Source organism: Beta vulgaris, chromosome 3, assembly GCF_026745355.1.
Source record: "Beta vulgaris subsp. vulgaris cultivar EL10 chromosome 3, EL10.2, whole genome shotgun sequence".
Taxonomy (NCBI): Eukaryota; Viridiplantae; Streptophyta; class Magnoliopsida; order Caryophyllales; family Amaranthaceae; genus Beta; species Beta vulgaris.
Window position 1 is genome coordinate 36,533,087 of NC_079204.1, and position 16,817 is coordinate 36,549,903.

Here is a 16,817-nt window from a genome sequence, read left to right on the forward strand (position 1 = left end):
GGTCACTTGTCAACATAAGTTGTACACATTTAAAAATATTGCATTAACATTATTAAAATAAGCCTTTTTGCTTTCACTTTGGCTTTTGGTGCATCTCCCCTTTCATTGTCATCCTTTTTTTCAACGTGATTAGTTTATCTGCTGTTGTTTGGTATTTTTTGATGCAGACTTAATCTTGGCTGGTTTTGCTGGGAAGGTTTTTCTGCGTGTTATTGTTTGGAAGTATAATTTATTGTTCGATTACCCTCTTAATTGAAGTATTCTCCTCCTGTAAAAAATGGTGATATTAGTACAAATCGAATATGTAAAGAATTGATAAGTTTAAAGTGGTCACTAATAAAACTTAAAACCATACATTTTAATACAAACGTAACTTGATAATTATCTAAATCGCATAGCTTTCCTATTATGTGGCGATTTAATGAAATTTGGGTTGAGTTGATTTGCTCAAACAACTTATATGCATAATCAAAACATCACAGGCAAAATGGGAATGAAAGAAGCATCTAAGAGACGATATTTTCTATGAGAGAAAAAAACCTAACTCTCTGATATTTGTTGGACTTCCCACTCTTCATGTGAGAAATAATAATTAGTGGCACTTCCATGCTTACCAATCAAAATTCCAAAATTCAACACATGATTGGTTACTTTTAGTGCTAAATTGGTTACTTTTTGTTTAATCTTGGCTACGGGTATTTCTTAAGCACAATTTAGTATTCTGTAAAATGGTCTCTTATTGACTAATACTAGTTACTAATAAAGATTTACTACTTACTAGGTTTATGCGCAATAATCATCAAAACATTCGTTTAATTACCAGCGCCATTAACACATTTGGGGTTCAAAGTTGGTTTGCCTAAAATATTTTGCTCAATATCCAACCACACCAACATTACAGTAATCAACAACACACTTCTCAAATAACTAATTTATTCAAACAACTAGTACAGCAATAACAGCCTTAATCTGACATTATAAGTCTATTAAACAAAGAAATTATATTACAAAACAAATGAAAAAGCTTGTGAAAAACAACAAGCAAATCACATTAGAATCAACAGTAAAGGGAAAAAAATGAGAAAAATTAGAGAAAAAAACCTATTAATTAAAGAAATCTAAACATCACCTTATCAGAGCATGAGAGCAATTTAAAAAGTATCTATACCTTCATCATCATCAAAAGTATACAATTTCAAATCACAATCACCTTCAAAAGGTCTATTCATACCCGAAAGATCATCATTAACCCTAGAAATTACTGCATTTGACGCCAATTTCTTCGAAATTTGCGCTACGACATCAATTGGAGTCTTAATCCATTTTTTACCTTCCTTAACATTTTCATTCGGCAATGTAATCCTTCACCAAAAACAAAAACACCAAAAAAAATCTGTCAAAAAATCGTCGAAAAAGAGGAGAGCGAAGAACAAAAAGGAGGATAAAGAAACTTGATGGATTCGCCGGAGATGGAGAGATGACGGAGAGTGATTTTCGCTCAAGAACTAACTGGAATGAAGAAAGAGAAGAGAAAAACGAGGGTTACTGCTATGTTCTGTTTTTTAATTTTTTTTGCCTTTTTTTATCTGGATTGTTTGTGGATAGTGGGTTATTTGTGCTGTTGTTGGTAGTGGGTATTAGGTTTGGGCCTGCCTAATTATAATATTAAAATTAGACAGTCTCCTACAAGACGAGCAGATAATTAAGACTAATCAAAACAGGTCCCACATGATTATTTTTTTCTTATATATTGAGAAAAATTCGAAAAATTCTATGTTATTCCAAATAATGCAAATATTCGAAATAGGAACATTAACGGAGGAAGTAAAGAATTTGTTACATATGAAATATACAATTTTTTCCAACCAAAGTGTGTTTAGCATATGGTTAAACTAATATAAATTTGATGATCAAGTACAACATTTGTCACTTATGATGTTTTTATCTTAACGACGTCACGTCATACCCTAATACGTTCAATGCGTAAAAAAAGGTATTTATTTACTTTAGGAAATGAAAGGTATTTAGGTCACTACTTAAGAGTTAAGACATTTAGTAGCTAATAAAAAATTAAAATTGACGATTTTTTTTAAAATCTCACCTAGTTCCTAATTCCCTCCCTCAATTAACCATTTTTGGTGTGACCCAAGTTTTACAAGTTATGACCTATTAAGCCAGTTTCAAGTCACTAAGGCCCACTATAAGTTAATACCCCCTAAAGTTGGGACCTACACAGGTTAATCAATAGTTCAGACCTTTTAAAAATTATCATCTAAAGTTGAAACCTCTATCGTCAATTTTTCCTAAAAAATATATACTTCTCATACAGTATATTGCATGTCTTAGGTAATGTGTAACATCCGACCCATACAGACTCGAGTCTATCGTTACCAATGTGCATTTAGGGCCAACAACGATCCTCAATAACCAACACAAGTTTTTAAAGTGTTTATTGTCCTCACTCATGCAGATCCTGAGAAACCTTCAATGAGGTCATCCATCCTTAGATTACTCTCAGCGAAACACGCTTAACTGTGAGTATTTAACAAACAAAGCTCCCTAAAAAAAAGATGCATATTATTAAAATGGTAGCTTGTTAAATCCCTTTAAAGCAATCATGAGGAATATTACATAATGACCTAAATATCTCTATTCATTATCTAAAAGTACGCATACCTTGTTTTGGATCTTAAAATCAAAAGAACCCGCAATTGCATGTATCGGCCTGAAAATGAGCAGCAGGTGATAGCCTAGTGGTATTGGCATCACCTTGATCCCAGAGGTCAGGGGGTCTAGTATCACCCCTTGCAAGGAGGGATCCCCAATTTTCCCCCTTCCTTACAAGGGACTTCATCTTACCTTTAAAAAAAATGTATCGGCCTAAAAAATCAAATACAGGTCGATAATACCAAACCAAAACTAGTGAAATACTTCAACTAGTACACAAATTGTAGATTCATGACAAAAAAAAAAAAACCCAGAATTTAGTGCATTTGTAAGACAAAGGCATAATGAAATTAGATACAAAATTCTAGAATATTTTTGGTGATAGCATTTAAACAAGTGAACTTCAATTATCATTAAAACACTAAACTTTGCAATAGATTTATGTGCAATGACAAAAAAAGCCCAAAATTTGGAGCAATTTGAAGCCAAGAATGATGAGATTGTAAATTCATAACCAGGAAATCCCATAATTTAAAGCAAGTGGAAGACCAAGCATGATTAAATTGGTTATAAAACCCTAGAACTTTTTGGTGATAACGTTCAAAAAATTAAACATTAAATTGTGAATAAAATACTAAATTGTGCAATAAATCTATGTAATTTAAAAAAAGAACACCAATATTTTGAGCGATTGGAAGCCAAAAACGACAATATTCGCTACGAAATCAAAAATAAAAGTTTGATGATAGCAGGTAAACAAATAAAACATTAGATTCACACTGAAACCCTATGAAGAGATATGTAAACGAAAACGTGAACAGTGGCGGATATAGTGTATGACACCATGGTGTAAGTGCACCACCGTAAAATAAAAAATTAGAAACGAGCATAAGAACAATGGCCACCATTAACATGGCTCTTGATTTCTCCATTGTTTTGCCAATATCTCTCTTCAATCATAGAGTAAAATTGTAGAATTTACAAAAAGAAGAAAGAAGATGATGTGAGAAGAAACGTGTCAATCTAATGAAGAAGAGGAGAGAGACTGAGTGGGATGGGGGGGTGATTTTGGGTTTGGGATTGAAATGGGCCATCTCTTTTTTATTGGTATTGGTATCGTATAGGGTTGGGTTTTTTTTTTTAGTTTAGTGGGTCCAAATTCATTTTACTGTTTGAGGAGAATGCCTAAATTTTGTACACATGATTGAAATTCTAAAGGAGTAAATTGGGTAGTAAAGATTTACCCTAGTGGGTCATAGACTAGTGAGTAGTGAAATGATCTCTATTATAAGGGAAGGGGAGCTATGGTGTCCCCTTGTAAATTTACTTAATTAATTACCCATTAATAAATTAACTACTACCAAAAAAGAGTCAAACTCAAATATAAAAAGAAAAAATCAACTTAAATGTTGGAGAGAATCAAGTTATAATTGAGCCACCAAAAAAAAGAAACATTGACTATAAGATTTAGTAAATTTATGTTAAAAAATAAATAAAAAGGAATATTACATTAATCAAATATCTTATCAATCAATTCACAAACACAATAATGTATTACATCAAAACGGAAAATTCAATCAAATAACAAAGTAAAATGATTTATTTAACAAAAAAGACTATGTTAACACAACATAAGAAATTCTAAATAAATTCACTTAATATTCTTTTATGGTTCATCAAGTTTGATTTTAAAAACATAAAAGAAATAATAAGTAAAATTATTAATAAAACAAGCTAAGGGTTAAGTGATAGGGGTTTATCCTATGAAATTTAGCCTAAATAAATGTTTAATTGTCAAAAATTTACCCCTGTTGATGTCTAAAAAGGTTATAATTTATTATTGAAAAAAAAAATCAGCCACGCATCTGAATTAAGATGATTGTGTTTCGAAATTGAGATTGATTGTGTTACAAAAAAAAAATTCAGTTTTTAAGATGATTCGTTTTGACTTTTGACATTATTTATATACATGATTTTGATTATCTCTTGTGATTTGTACTTAAGGATAAATATAGTTATGTGAGATCTTGTTAGATTATATTTGATGGTAACTGATGGTGAACCACCATCAGAAAATTTCTGGATCCGCCACTGAACGTGAATACTAGAAAAAAAAAAGGCAAGAATTTGGACCAACCTTACATCAATTTCATCGATTGAGGAAGAATTAAGGTTGATTTCCATGATTTGGACCATGTTTTGGACTTTCTTTGTTTGACAACAATGGAGAGTCTTCAAGAATAATGGAGAAAGGTTGAAGAAGAAAGGAAGAAATAAGGACTGATAATGTCGGAGGAAGAAGAGAGGACCAACAAAGATGGGGATTGTTAAACATCGTCCTGAAATTACTTAAAATCGCCCCAAAATTATTTTTTAAGACCATTTTAGCCTTTCTTTTTTTCCACCACCCTCCACCCACACCACCACCTATACCTCCACAATGCCCTTTCACCCTCTCCTCTTTTCCACACCACCCACCACCCCCACCACCTACCTTCCCATTGCCATTTCACCATCTCCTCTATTCCACACCACCCACCACCCCCACTCCCACCACCACCAGCTACCTTCCCGCTACCTCCCGCGACATTTTCCACCACCATCACCTACCTCAGCCACCTTCGCGAGACTGAAATTTTTTTAAACTGCGAACGTTCGGCAAGGACGTTCGCCCCATGGATCGAATGTCCGGCCAAGACGTTCTGGCCATGGGGTAAACATCCGGCCAGGACGTTCGCCCCATGGCCAGAACGTCCTGGTCGGACGTTCGATCCATGGGGCAAACGTCCTTGTCGGACGTTCGCGGTTTAAAATTTTTTCAGTCTCGAAGGTGGTGGTTGTGGTGGTGACGTGAAGGGTGATGCGAAGGTGGTGGGGGTTGTGTGCGACGAAGGAAGTGGAGGTGATGGTGGTGGAGTGAGGTGGGTGGGTGGGGGTGGTATGCAGATAATGTTGAAGAAGGAGAGAGAAAGGTAATATAATGGAGGTGGGGGTGGTGGAGGGAGGTGGGTGGTGGTTGTGGCAACCAGGCAGGAGGTGGGTGGGTGGTGGTGGCAACCAGGCAGGAGGTGAGTGGTGGTGGTGGTAGCTTGGCAGGAGGGGGATGGTGGTGGTGATTAAAAGGGAAAGGTTATAAATATAATTTCAATTTGTTTTTGGGAGATTTTAAGTAAATATAGGGCGATGTATAGAAGTTCAAACAATGATGGCCATGGGTGAGAAATGAAGAAGAGATAGGGTTTGGTTTGGGATATAAAAAAAATAATTAATTTTTTTTATTGAATTAGTTATATTTCTCTATTTTTAGATTTTATTTTACATTACTTAGAAATATTGTTTTTATATTATTCAAATTGCTTTTAAATAAAAATTCAAAGAGAGGAAAATGAGGTGAAAATGGGAAGACGAGGTAGATGAATCAAAGGTCAAGATCACCTCAACTTTGGTTAACTTCAGTGGTTATTTTTCATAAATAACCAAAGTATACAATATGGTGTATTTTTGGCAAATTAAAAATAACAAACTATTTTTTTTTTACAGCGGTGGAACGAAAACATAAAATCTAAAAAATAGGAGAGGTGAATCGTGAACCAGTTCGTGCACACATAGTTGCCCAGGTGTGTGCGAGATAAACTTGTTGACGATTCACCTTGAGATTAAAACACCACTAATAAATTTTTTGTAAGTAACCTAATCTGACGTATAATCCAAAACACCAAATCATAAGCCATCTTGATGTCTTGTAGAGCTAATACGAGGTTGGAGCAGTCAGTATGAAAAGTTGGGTGCTGAAAAATATGTTGTAAAGCCCATATCATCTCTTGGTGAACGGATTGAGCCATGTAGAACATGTCATAGGAAGCACCACAACAAAGTTGAGTATAGGGCTCATCCTGAGTAACTCATGCAAACCCCGATACATTTGTGCTCTTGTTCCACGCAGCATCAGTTTGGATGACCTTTGTGCCATAGCCCGTAGTATACTGACCCAGGTGAATCGCAAAAAACCTAGAGGAAGATTCATAGTTCTTTCAGGAGGATGAAGAAACTGAAGACATTAAAAGGTGGGAAAATTTCTATGAGAATCGTGTTGTTGTTGTATGATATTAATTTGATGAAGAACCATGTGAGGATTAGGAGCTTCATTCCTAAAAAGCTTGTTATTCCTATGCAACTAAATGCTCATAAAGCCTTTACAAATTTTAGAATACGAGGGCTATCAAGACCATCATCGCTATTAAACAGCAGGATATGTGTAATAATCCAAGTAGAGCAAGACATTGAATTATTTTGAGTTTGAATAGTGTGTTTAAGAGAAAGCCAAAATTGTTGCACAATATTACATTCTCGGAAGATATGATGAGAGCTCTCAATATGTTGATGACAGAGATCACAATTTTGTGCTATGCCAATACCTTTCTTGACCAATTATTCTTTTGCAGCCAAACAATCATAAAGTAATTTCTATAGGAAGAATTTGCATTTTGAAAGATAGGCAAATGCCAAAACACTTTGAAAATCTTGTTTGGAACTGATTGAAAGTGAAGGGGTAGATCAATTATAGAAGGACTGAAAAGAAAAGTATACACTGACTTGATTGTAAATTTACCATTTGGAACGTACTTCCTCTACATAAAATCATCACGTTTTCATGGCCATAATTTTTTACGCATCCAAATGCTAGATAAAAGACCTAATTAGGTTAGCTTTGGATAAAAGACCTAATTAGGTTAGCTTTCCAAACACGATCATTAACATCAATGAAAACCTTAAAACTTTGGAAGCTTGAATTTGACGAAGAGTGGTTCTTGATTTTGTCATGGGAATGGAACCTTCGACCCAGTTGCTAGAGAAAGAATGAAGCTTACTACCATTAACAAACTTTTTAAGGTTAGTTAGATAACATTAATTGAGAATTTCATGAACGTTCCAGTTCCTTCTCATACCTACCTTGTTCGAATCGAATCATCCCAAATTGAAAAGTTAGTGTGAGCTCATCAAGACTACTGCACAAATTACTTTAGGAACCATAAACTAACCAAAATTTGTACTCCCTTCGTTTCACAATATAAGGCACGCACGAGGTTCGAGGTCGAACTTGACCGTTTATTACTCTCAATTTATGTTGATAAAAAAAATTAAAAAATAATATTATTATAGGATTTTTCAAGACAAATCCAACGATATAATTTTTATACTTTTTATTTATCGTATTTGAGAGATATTTGTGGTCAAAGTAAATTTTCGTAAAGCGTGAATGCCTTATATTTTGAAACAAAGGGAGTAATCAACAACCGACCATAGATTATTGAGACGTAGAAATCTCACGATACTGAAACATTTTCCCCGACAAAAACCATGAATAACAACATATTAGGTCACCGTTTCAAATTCATATAGGTAGAATCATAACATATACTTCTGTATACAGTAAGCCAAGCCATTGACTGAGGAGCAGCAGACCTCTAAACCATAGTTTATACACCACAATAACAGAAACCTACTGTTCTGTCAAAATGAGACTTTACAATTAACATGTGACTAAAACTAGCAGACAATCGACTTCCACCTACTTAGCCTCCCCTGATAACCTATTCAATCAGAGAGGCCAGAAACCTGCCATGATGTCAAGAGTTAGAATAATGTGGCACAAGACAGTAGAGACCCTCACCAGGTGAAGGAATATAACCATGCCAAGTGCTGAATCCCTCAGCAAGTGCTGCAAATTATATCAGATCTAAAAGGATTGTTTAAATACAATTTCCAGCATTTCATATCCCACCAAGTAGAGATGCATTGCAGCTACAACAGCAAAAGGCAAGTCATCGAAACATAAGCACTGCCCTAAGATTTGTACAAAAGATGATTAGGGAATGCAGCAGGATCAAGCTCCCAAAAGCCTCTCAAACTACCACCTTTTTCATCTGTCAACCTGAAAGAAGGAATCTGATGGGAGAATTTAAGCAATTCATTTCGGGGGATTAATCTAGTGTAAGCAGAATCTCCTTCCTTTTGTGGCTTAAAAACTGAGTGAAATTGATTGACACGTTCTAAATATAACACTTTAATGCAAGACGTATTATGCTCCAGGACTTCCACAATATCGTATTTGCAATTCTGCAAGTCAGCTACCTTCAGAGAAGTATTCCAGTTCTTGTAAAGGGCCCAAACTTCACCCCTCCGTGGATAGATAGCAAATACATTCTTCCTTCCGGTTGAATCTGCACGTAATTCATGAGAAAAGGAACTATTCCCTGTATATATTTGCACTTTTCCACTTTTTATCTTGAACTGCCCGCAAGAAATTGGCATCTCCTTTTCCTTCCATAAAATCATTTCAGTTGCAAAATCACAGGCTTCCAGCCATGCTATCTGCACCTTGAATTGTGGATGACGATCAATTTTCTTGATGATGCCATAGTACTTCGGCAAGCCATCAGTGTCACTGTACAGAGCCCAAAGCTGATTTGGCTGAAAAATGTCAACAGACTTCAGGTCATCAAAATTGTAGAATTCGGGTTCTGGGATGTCTTGATTATTGACATCACCATTTAGGTTGTTTCCATGCACCCCCTGATTGCGTTTACCATCATCGTAATAACTTGGCAATGGTTTTTCAGCTTTCTTAGCAGCAGGATTCAATTCTCCAAATTCGGCAGACAAGTCAGCAGAGCAAGTGTTTCCATTCAGTTGAGGATAACTGATTTCTTCAAGGTTCATGGTTATAGAAGCTGAGTCAAGCTCAAATGAATCCTTCGGCACATCTTCCCTCTCATCACCAGTCATCCTATACGAAGGTACCCTGTGAGAGAACTTAAGTATCTCTGCATTTGGTATTTGCAGTTCACTTTGACCTTTACGACAAAACAGAGTAGCAAAGTCCTTCAACTTCCCCAACTGTGCCACACGTATTCCACCAGTTTCATCATATTCAGACAGTATTTCAACGAATTCATATTCAAATTTTCTGCCATTCTCTGGAGATAAATACCAGTTGGCATCCCAATTCTTGAAAATAGCCCACGTCTCTCCCTTTCTAGGGTAAATCAAAATAGAATCTTTACCACCACCTTTGTCGAAAGAAACCTCGTGGGAAAACATAAGACGATCTTCAGTAGTTTCTGAACCACCATGTTTAAATCTACCACACGAAAATGGCAACTCAGAATTGGTCCATTCCCTCCCAATTGCATCATCTGGGTTTGCCTCAAGCCAGGTTATCCGCAGCTTAAATCCTGGAGAAAAAACTTTCTTGATCTTGGCATAGAATCTAGGCATCGCATCAGCAGTATCATAGGCAGCCCACACCTGCCCAGCTTTAAAGCAATGTTCTTCTCTAACCTTGTCAAAATCGCTAAATTCTGGATCCGGATATTCATGAAATGTCGGCTCCGGTGTAGTTTCAGGGCTTGAACTCAATGTGCAGCCATTATCAGCTTCGAAGTTCTTCTTGGTTGACTCAACCACAGTTTCACTTTCAGACTTACTGCATTCTCCTTTCTTGCCCTTCTCAAAAGCAGCAGATGCAGAAACAAAAGTCTTTGAAGGGTCAAGCTGCTGCACCTTTTCTGACTCATCCATTTTTTCTTCTGTTGTGGGACAAGAAGTTCCACTCTCCTTTGCCTTTTTTGAAGGGTTCTTCATTTCCTCATCATCACTAACATCTTCATTGTATGACACGTGCCGCTTATTCCGGCTTGATCTTCTAGCACAGCCATCCCCATCACTGTCAAATAGGTGTGCCCTAATAGTGTCTGTGTCTGTTTGTACCTCGACCTCTTCAGACTCCAGGCTACTGTCTGATCCAAAACTTTCACTGGATTCTACCTCTTGCTTCTTCCCTCTCTTAGAATTTGCTTTCCTAGAGGGTTTAGATGCCCGTTCCCCATGTTTATCCCCTTTATTCAGACCTTTGTCCGACTGTCTGCCTTTTTGTGACCGGCTTGCTTCCGCGTTTTTCCCAGCCTGAAACCCAGCATTGGAAGTATGCTGTTCGTTCATAGCCTCTGATCCTGCCTTAGTGGCACTCACATTAGGAATATTCTGCGCAGGGAACACAGGCTGAGTTGCATCAGATCCGGGTCGTGGACCTTGAGCAACCATATCATAGGCAAGGAAGGGCTTCTTGCAACTCTGACAACGGAGAGCTCTATTTAGAACGTCTTTGTAATACTGATAACGAATTGCACAGTAAGGACATTGAGTCCAGAAGGTTTGATTGCCATTTGGAACTCCTGATTGAGATGGCTGTTTGGGCTCCTGATGTGAAGCATCAAAACCCTTAACATGTGAACTAGAATTGCTTGTATAATTGTTCTGAACTTTAGATGTCTTTCCAACATTAAGATTCCTACTTGTCTGCTGAGGAGGTTGATTTGGTCGCCCTGGTTTACATGATGTTCTGCATCTCATGTCAAAGAATGACCTTTTCTCCTTATCCAGAAGCACTCTCTGTGCCTCCCCTATCAGCTTGAATGCAGCTTCAGCACCAGAAAATTTGTTCTTATCCGGGTGCAGCTGCAGCGCAAACTTGCGATACTGTTTCTTAATTAATATATCATCTGCAGTGCGTTCAATTTGCAGAATTCCATACCAGTCCAATTCATTTCCAAACATTTTGCTATCTGATGAGCAGTGCACATCACAGACACAGATCATCTGCGAAATGTTCTCCATATCAGGATAAAGCTGTTGGGCCTTCAGGGCAAACTTACGAGCCCCTGAAAAGTCTTTTGCCTCCATTTTCTTCTGAGCAATTTCCTTAGCCCTCAAGGCCTCTTCTTTGTTGCACTCCATAACTGAACAGATAATAACTATATAAGCCAAGCTGATGCTTGCATAAAGCATTTAAAGAAAATATAGATAGCTTTACTACCTTTGTCAAGGACACGAGAAACGTGAACCAATATGCATGAGCTGTATGGATCCTCCAGATATCTCAGCACATCAGTTAGACTCTTGACCCTTTGTATCTACATAGAGATTAGGGCCTGCGAATACATTGAAAAACTAATGTTCCATAAAAGCTTAATCGTCTTTATTTATTTATTAGGTGTAGAGAATAATTAAAAACACCAAGTTAAGAAGAGAACAATCACAGTAAAAGAAAACGAGTGCAGCATGTTGCATAAATAAAACATCAGAAAACATGGCATCAAGATATAATGCCCAACTTGTATGATCAATACAAAGAGGCCCTCTTGTTTCTTAAAAGAGAAGATAAAATTATTCAACATTGTCAGTAGGCATAAACATGCAAAAGGAGTTCTACGCATAATCATTCCCAGATAAAGCCAATCTTAAAACTGCTAGCTATACTGCTAGCAAGAGAAAGAGATTAGGAAAAGCACCGAGAAAAAAACAAAGAGAGGACCCCTCAGTCTTAAAACTGCCACCAAAACCCCACAAGTATAATACATATTACTGCCTTCCCACCCTCTTGATAACTTTGCAGGTCAGATATAAACACAACCTACAGCAATCAAGAAAAGTACACTAATATTAAAAATAAGTAACTGTTGAGGCATCCTGGAAAGACAAAATGAATTTGATTATGTCAATCTTCATATGCAAACTTTTAGTCAGTCAAAGAATGCCAGCTCCACTAAGGGGAATATATAATCCTTCAGAGGTCAATTTCCTTTCTAAAATGTATAGAGTCAGAGTCTTACAGCTTAGTGTTTCTGTGTTTCCAGACAAAAGCATCCAAAGAGCTGGACATTGGGAAAATTCTCACGAGGCTCAAAAATTCGAGCTTCAATTCCCAGATATTCTTTAGCATTGAGTTAATTTCATTCATATCCAAGTTGGTATTACCCTAGTTTCAGAACTCATAACCCATGGCCACAAAAAGTTATATTTTTCCTTGTAATTCCTAAGTTCTTACAGTCATACAATAGTCTACAAGTCACTTACTACATGATGCAGCTTTCTAAGAAAAAGAAAAATGTCTTTGAGAATCCAATACACTCGGTAACTACTCAGTCTAACAGTTACGAATCTTCAGCATATCATTCATCAAAAAATATATCAGCACAACCCCTTAATCTCAAACTTTTTGCTTTTGTTTTTCCTGTTGAAATGCATGCAAGTTCCTCTTATTCCATAAACACCTACCAAATCAGTAACCATACTCGAACAATCACATAATTAGAGCTCTAGAGTTCAACATCTTCCACAATGACAGATAAACAAACAACACACCAATAAAAAAGAGAAAAAGTAGAGACTTCAGTATAATAAATGTGAGCTTTAGAATATCAAAAAGTGAGTAAATTTGTTTCTTATTCGCGATGTAAGACTTCTAAACTTTGCAATTACAGATGACAAACAACAATTTTACGGAAAAAAATAGTACTACGTCATTTTGCATTTAAGCACAGAATAAAAATAAAACTGCACTATGATACAAAAAACAAAAGAAAAAGACAAAAAAAGGATGAAAAAGTTAGACTTAATACCAGTTTTTAGGGTAGAAACCATGAACCAATATAAGTGGCGCAAATGTCGAAAGGAGTGAAAGAAATGTAGTGGGCGCCGCGGACAAGGCGCGGTGCCGCCGAGAAGATGTAGGAAGTAAGAAGTATCAGAAAGAGAAAGGAGAAGAAATGGAGAGTAGAGATTTGCAGAGCGATAGAGAGAGAATGGAGAAATTAGAAACCCTAGAATTTGAGAGAACAAGTTTAGTCTTACTCAAGCGTCAATCGACCCACCCCTACCTTGTGAGTTGTGAGTTGTGAGTTGTGACTTGTGAGTTTCGAAGCCAGATGTGCTACAATATTAGGGCCTATTTTTTGGGTACATTTTCAGTTCAGTTCATCTCATTTTCAATTCAATTACTTTCAATTTATAGTTTTATTTTAGCTTAGTTCAGCCCAAAAAAAAAAAAAAAGGCCTAATTTTAACATAAGATTACAAAAATCTAAGCCTGTATTTTCCTAATAAGTCCATTTTATCTCATTATAACCCAATATAATCTATAGACATCTCGCACCAATCTAGTCGCCATTTCTCTTCTCGTCCTTTTATTTCCTTTTAAATCTCAAATTATCGCAAACAATTATAAACATTGACCACGCAATATTGTCGAATGGACTAAACTAATCATGAAATGAATTGTAGAATGTGATTACTGATCGATTAAGTTGGTTACTAAATAGATTAAACTGGTCACTGAATATATTAAACTAGTTCTGGTCTTCAAAAGGTGGTCTGTTCTCTTCTTAATATTGGGTTTCGGTCGTGTCTACTTTTAAATTACAAGTAGGCAGTCTGTTACAAGATCAAGTGAATTTGTCGTCCAATTTATATATTTTTTTTGTTTTTCTATGATGTACCCCTGTATTTTTTAAAACTGTAAGCGCGTATTTGACTACCTCATTGTAAAGATTTTGAAATAGAGAAAAGTTGCTAATAAGTCGCGTAAAGGAAGACTTATAAACCTAATTGAATATTGGAAAATCGCAGGGATAATTTAGAAATTTATCAAATGTAGATTTTCCGTCATGACTCCATTAATGGTCATTTAATTTAACCAAAGATTGAGTTCGGGGGTGAGGGTACAAATAATATCGTGAATCAAATCCACCCATTGATGGTTTCTACTTAATATCGACTCATGTCATGTTTTACGCAAATAAACAACCAATTAATATGTTAATACAATCTAAATTTAATTTATGTCGATTTTATTAAACGCACAAGAGACTAATTTTTGGTCACATGTTATTTTGCAATCAAATTAATGGGATCTTAATCAAATTGTCCAATTATATTATTAGGCGTTAGAACAATCCTTGAGGTCTTAATTAACAATAATAAGCATGTGATGTGATGAAAACATTCAATCATACACGATGCATATGAATAATAGTTATATATAGAAAAGAAATAAAAAGAAGAGTAGAGATTTTAGAAGAATATACAAAATAGTGTTAATTCCTTCAAGATCTACATTGCAACAAGTAAATTATTAGTAAAAAAAGAATTAAACTGGAATTGACCCTAGGATTTTATACCTTTGTCGCCTGCGTCTTGTATTAAGAAATGTAGGACAAACAATCTTGAAGTTTGAAATATAAAATTCGAAAGGATGAGTGAGTTTGAGTGTATCTGAATGTGTTTGAAATTTGAATGTGTTTGAACGATTAATTGAGTGTTTGAATATAAGTGTCATGAGAGTTGAAGTCGTACGAATACTGTCTCGAAGTGTGTAAAACTGTTTGAATAAACGAAGCTATTTATGGGAAAAGGAATCTGAAGACAAAGCGAAGAGATGAGAAGGAATCGTGCGTCTAATGCACAGTTCAAATGTGCATGGTATGTGCATCTCGCAAACTGGCTTTGCGTTTTAAAAAATTGTGAACGGTTTCAGTGTTGCGGGTGCGCAATAGGTTGTTTCAGACGCAATGTTAATCTGGCCGGTTTTTGTTGTTTTAAGATTCTTTTGATTCTTGAAGAAACCTTATCCTTTGAAATTCAAAATCAACTATCTTTAGGAATAAAAATCTGATTTTAGAAATATCCTTTAAAAAGTAATTATCGAAAATAATTTATATTAAAATATTAAAAAATACAATTAATTATCAGGATTAATTAAGTGGGCCTTTAAAATTGAGCTAGGATTTATGTTTTTGAAACACTTTTAGGCTTAGCTTGTTCGATTGTTCTTCCTTTGGAACGGACCAATTAGGACGATGATATGTTTCGTCATTGGATACTACATGGGGAGACACGATTTTGTGTCTACATAAGCTCGCACTTTGACTGAGGTTCAGGACACCGAAAGTCAAAGTATACGATGTCGCGACTAAGAACAGTTCTAAATGCTCCGCACTTTAGGGATGATCTATATATCGTCGGTTTCTGCAAAACAAAGTTAGCATGCAAGACGATAACTACAACTAATCTGATTACCTGTGGGAAAAGATGATAGCAGATAGGTGTAAACAACTCATATAAGGCACATAATGATTCAATAATGCAACTTAGACTCTCTAAGAATGCATGAGACGTTATACAAAGATCATGAATATGCAAAGCTAAGGTAGATAGATAGAACATGCAAGGTAAAGATTATGCAAGGCTGGGAAGGATCTAGTAGAGATAGATAGGTAGATGGATGCAAGGTCATGATTTTGCAAAGCTAGAGATCTGGATTGATAGAATGGTTTTCGAGAACTATTTTGGTAATGAATTGGGATCCGCAAGTGTGATCGCATATTACAACTTTTTGGATTTTGATTTGGAGGAACCATCACATATATAAGAAGCCCCGCTTTGGGTAAGCTTGTCTTAAATTAGGCATTCTTAGCCTACTTTAGAATCTACTTGATTGTATTTAGTATTCAGAGTCTTCATTGGGGAGTAAATACAGGCTAAGTCAGATTTCTCCAGAGATCATGGAATTATAGGAGAGTCATTCATGGACAAGGAGAGTTTGAATTAAAAAATCAAAGGGAGAAATTTATGACTCAAATAGATGTAGGTGGGAAAAGGCTTTGACATAGCTTGGTTCAGACTCGAGTCTATGTGAGGATCTAGAAAGAGGATACTTCTGAATTTTAGAAAGTCAAAATCATTAGACCTTGATTAATTTATTCAATTCAAGAGGTAGGACCTGAAAATGAGGATCCATACGTATCCTTGCGAAATCAGACCATTTGTAGTTGTAGATCTAATTTCTTTTTTTCTAGGCCTCTCTTTCGGGTTTTCAGCCTAGCGGGATTGGACATACCTTGGAGAAGGTGGAATATTGGGTCGATATCTTGTTGAAAATCGTGGGAGGACGTAGGAGAAGTGGGTGTTGGGGTTGAAGAAGATGAACAGAGAAGAGGGAGGAGAGAGAAAATGGGTAAAAGAAAATTTTAGGTCAAAAAGATTTTTACAATGTGAAAAGTAAATTGGGAGATTGTAATAGCCCTGTTTTTAAGAACCTTTATTTAAAAGCTAAAAGTGGATAAGACCATCATTCTTAATGGTTAAGAAAGGTTGTGGATAAGCATTACCATTCTTAATGGTTAAGAAAGCTTGTAGATAAGCATTACCATTCTTAATAGTTAAGAAAGCAAGGTTGTGGATAAGTACTATCATTCTTAGTGGTTAAGAAACGTTGTGGATAAGCACTAACATTCTTAGTGGTTAAGAAAGGT

General features: G+C 35.9%; 1 protein-coding gene across 2 annotated transcripts; it reads right to left on the reverse strand.

The window, feature by feature from the left end:
* Positions 1-8,028: 8,028 nt before the first annotated feature.
* Positions 8,029-13,414, reverse strand: LOC104884721 (hypothetical protein). 2 transcript variants are annotated; one of them, XM_010669405.4, is made up of 3 exons: positions 13,128-13,414; positions 11,543-11,657; positions 8,029-11,465 (listed from the first exon to the last, which is right to left on the reverse strand). In XM_010669405.4, the coding sequence occupies exon 3, from the start codon at positions 11,461-11,463 to the stop codon at positions 8,512-8,514; it is 2,952 nt and encodes a 983-aa protein (XP_010667707.2). In that variant the 5' UTR covers positions 11,464-11,465; positions 11,543-11,657; positions 13,128-13,414; the 3' UTR covers positions 8,029-8,511. The 2 variants fall into 2 exon arrangements, with proteins under 2 accessions (XP_010667707.2, XP_048497377.1); XM_048641420.2 differs by having other exon boundaries at positions 11,543-11,676.
* Between the last annotated feature and the right edge of the window lie 3,403 nt (positions 13,415-16,817).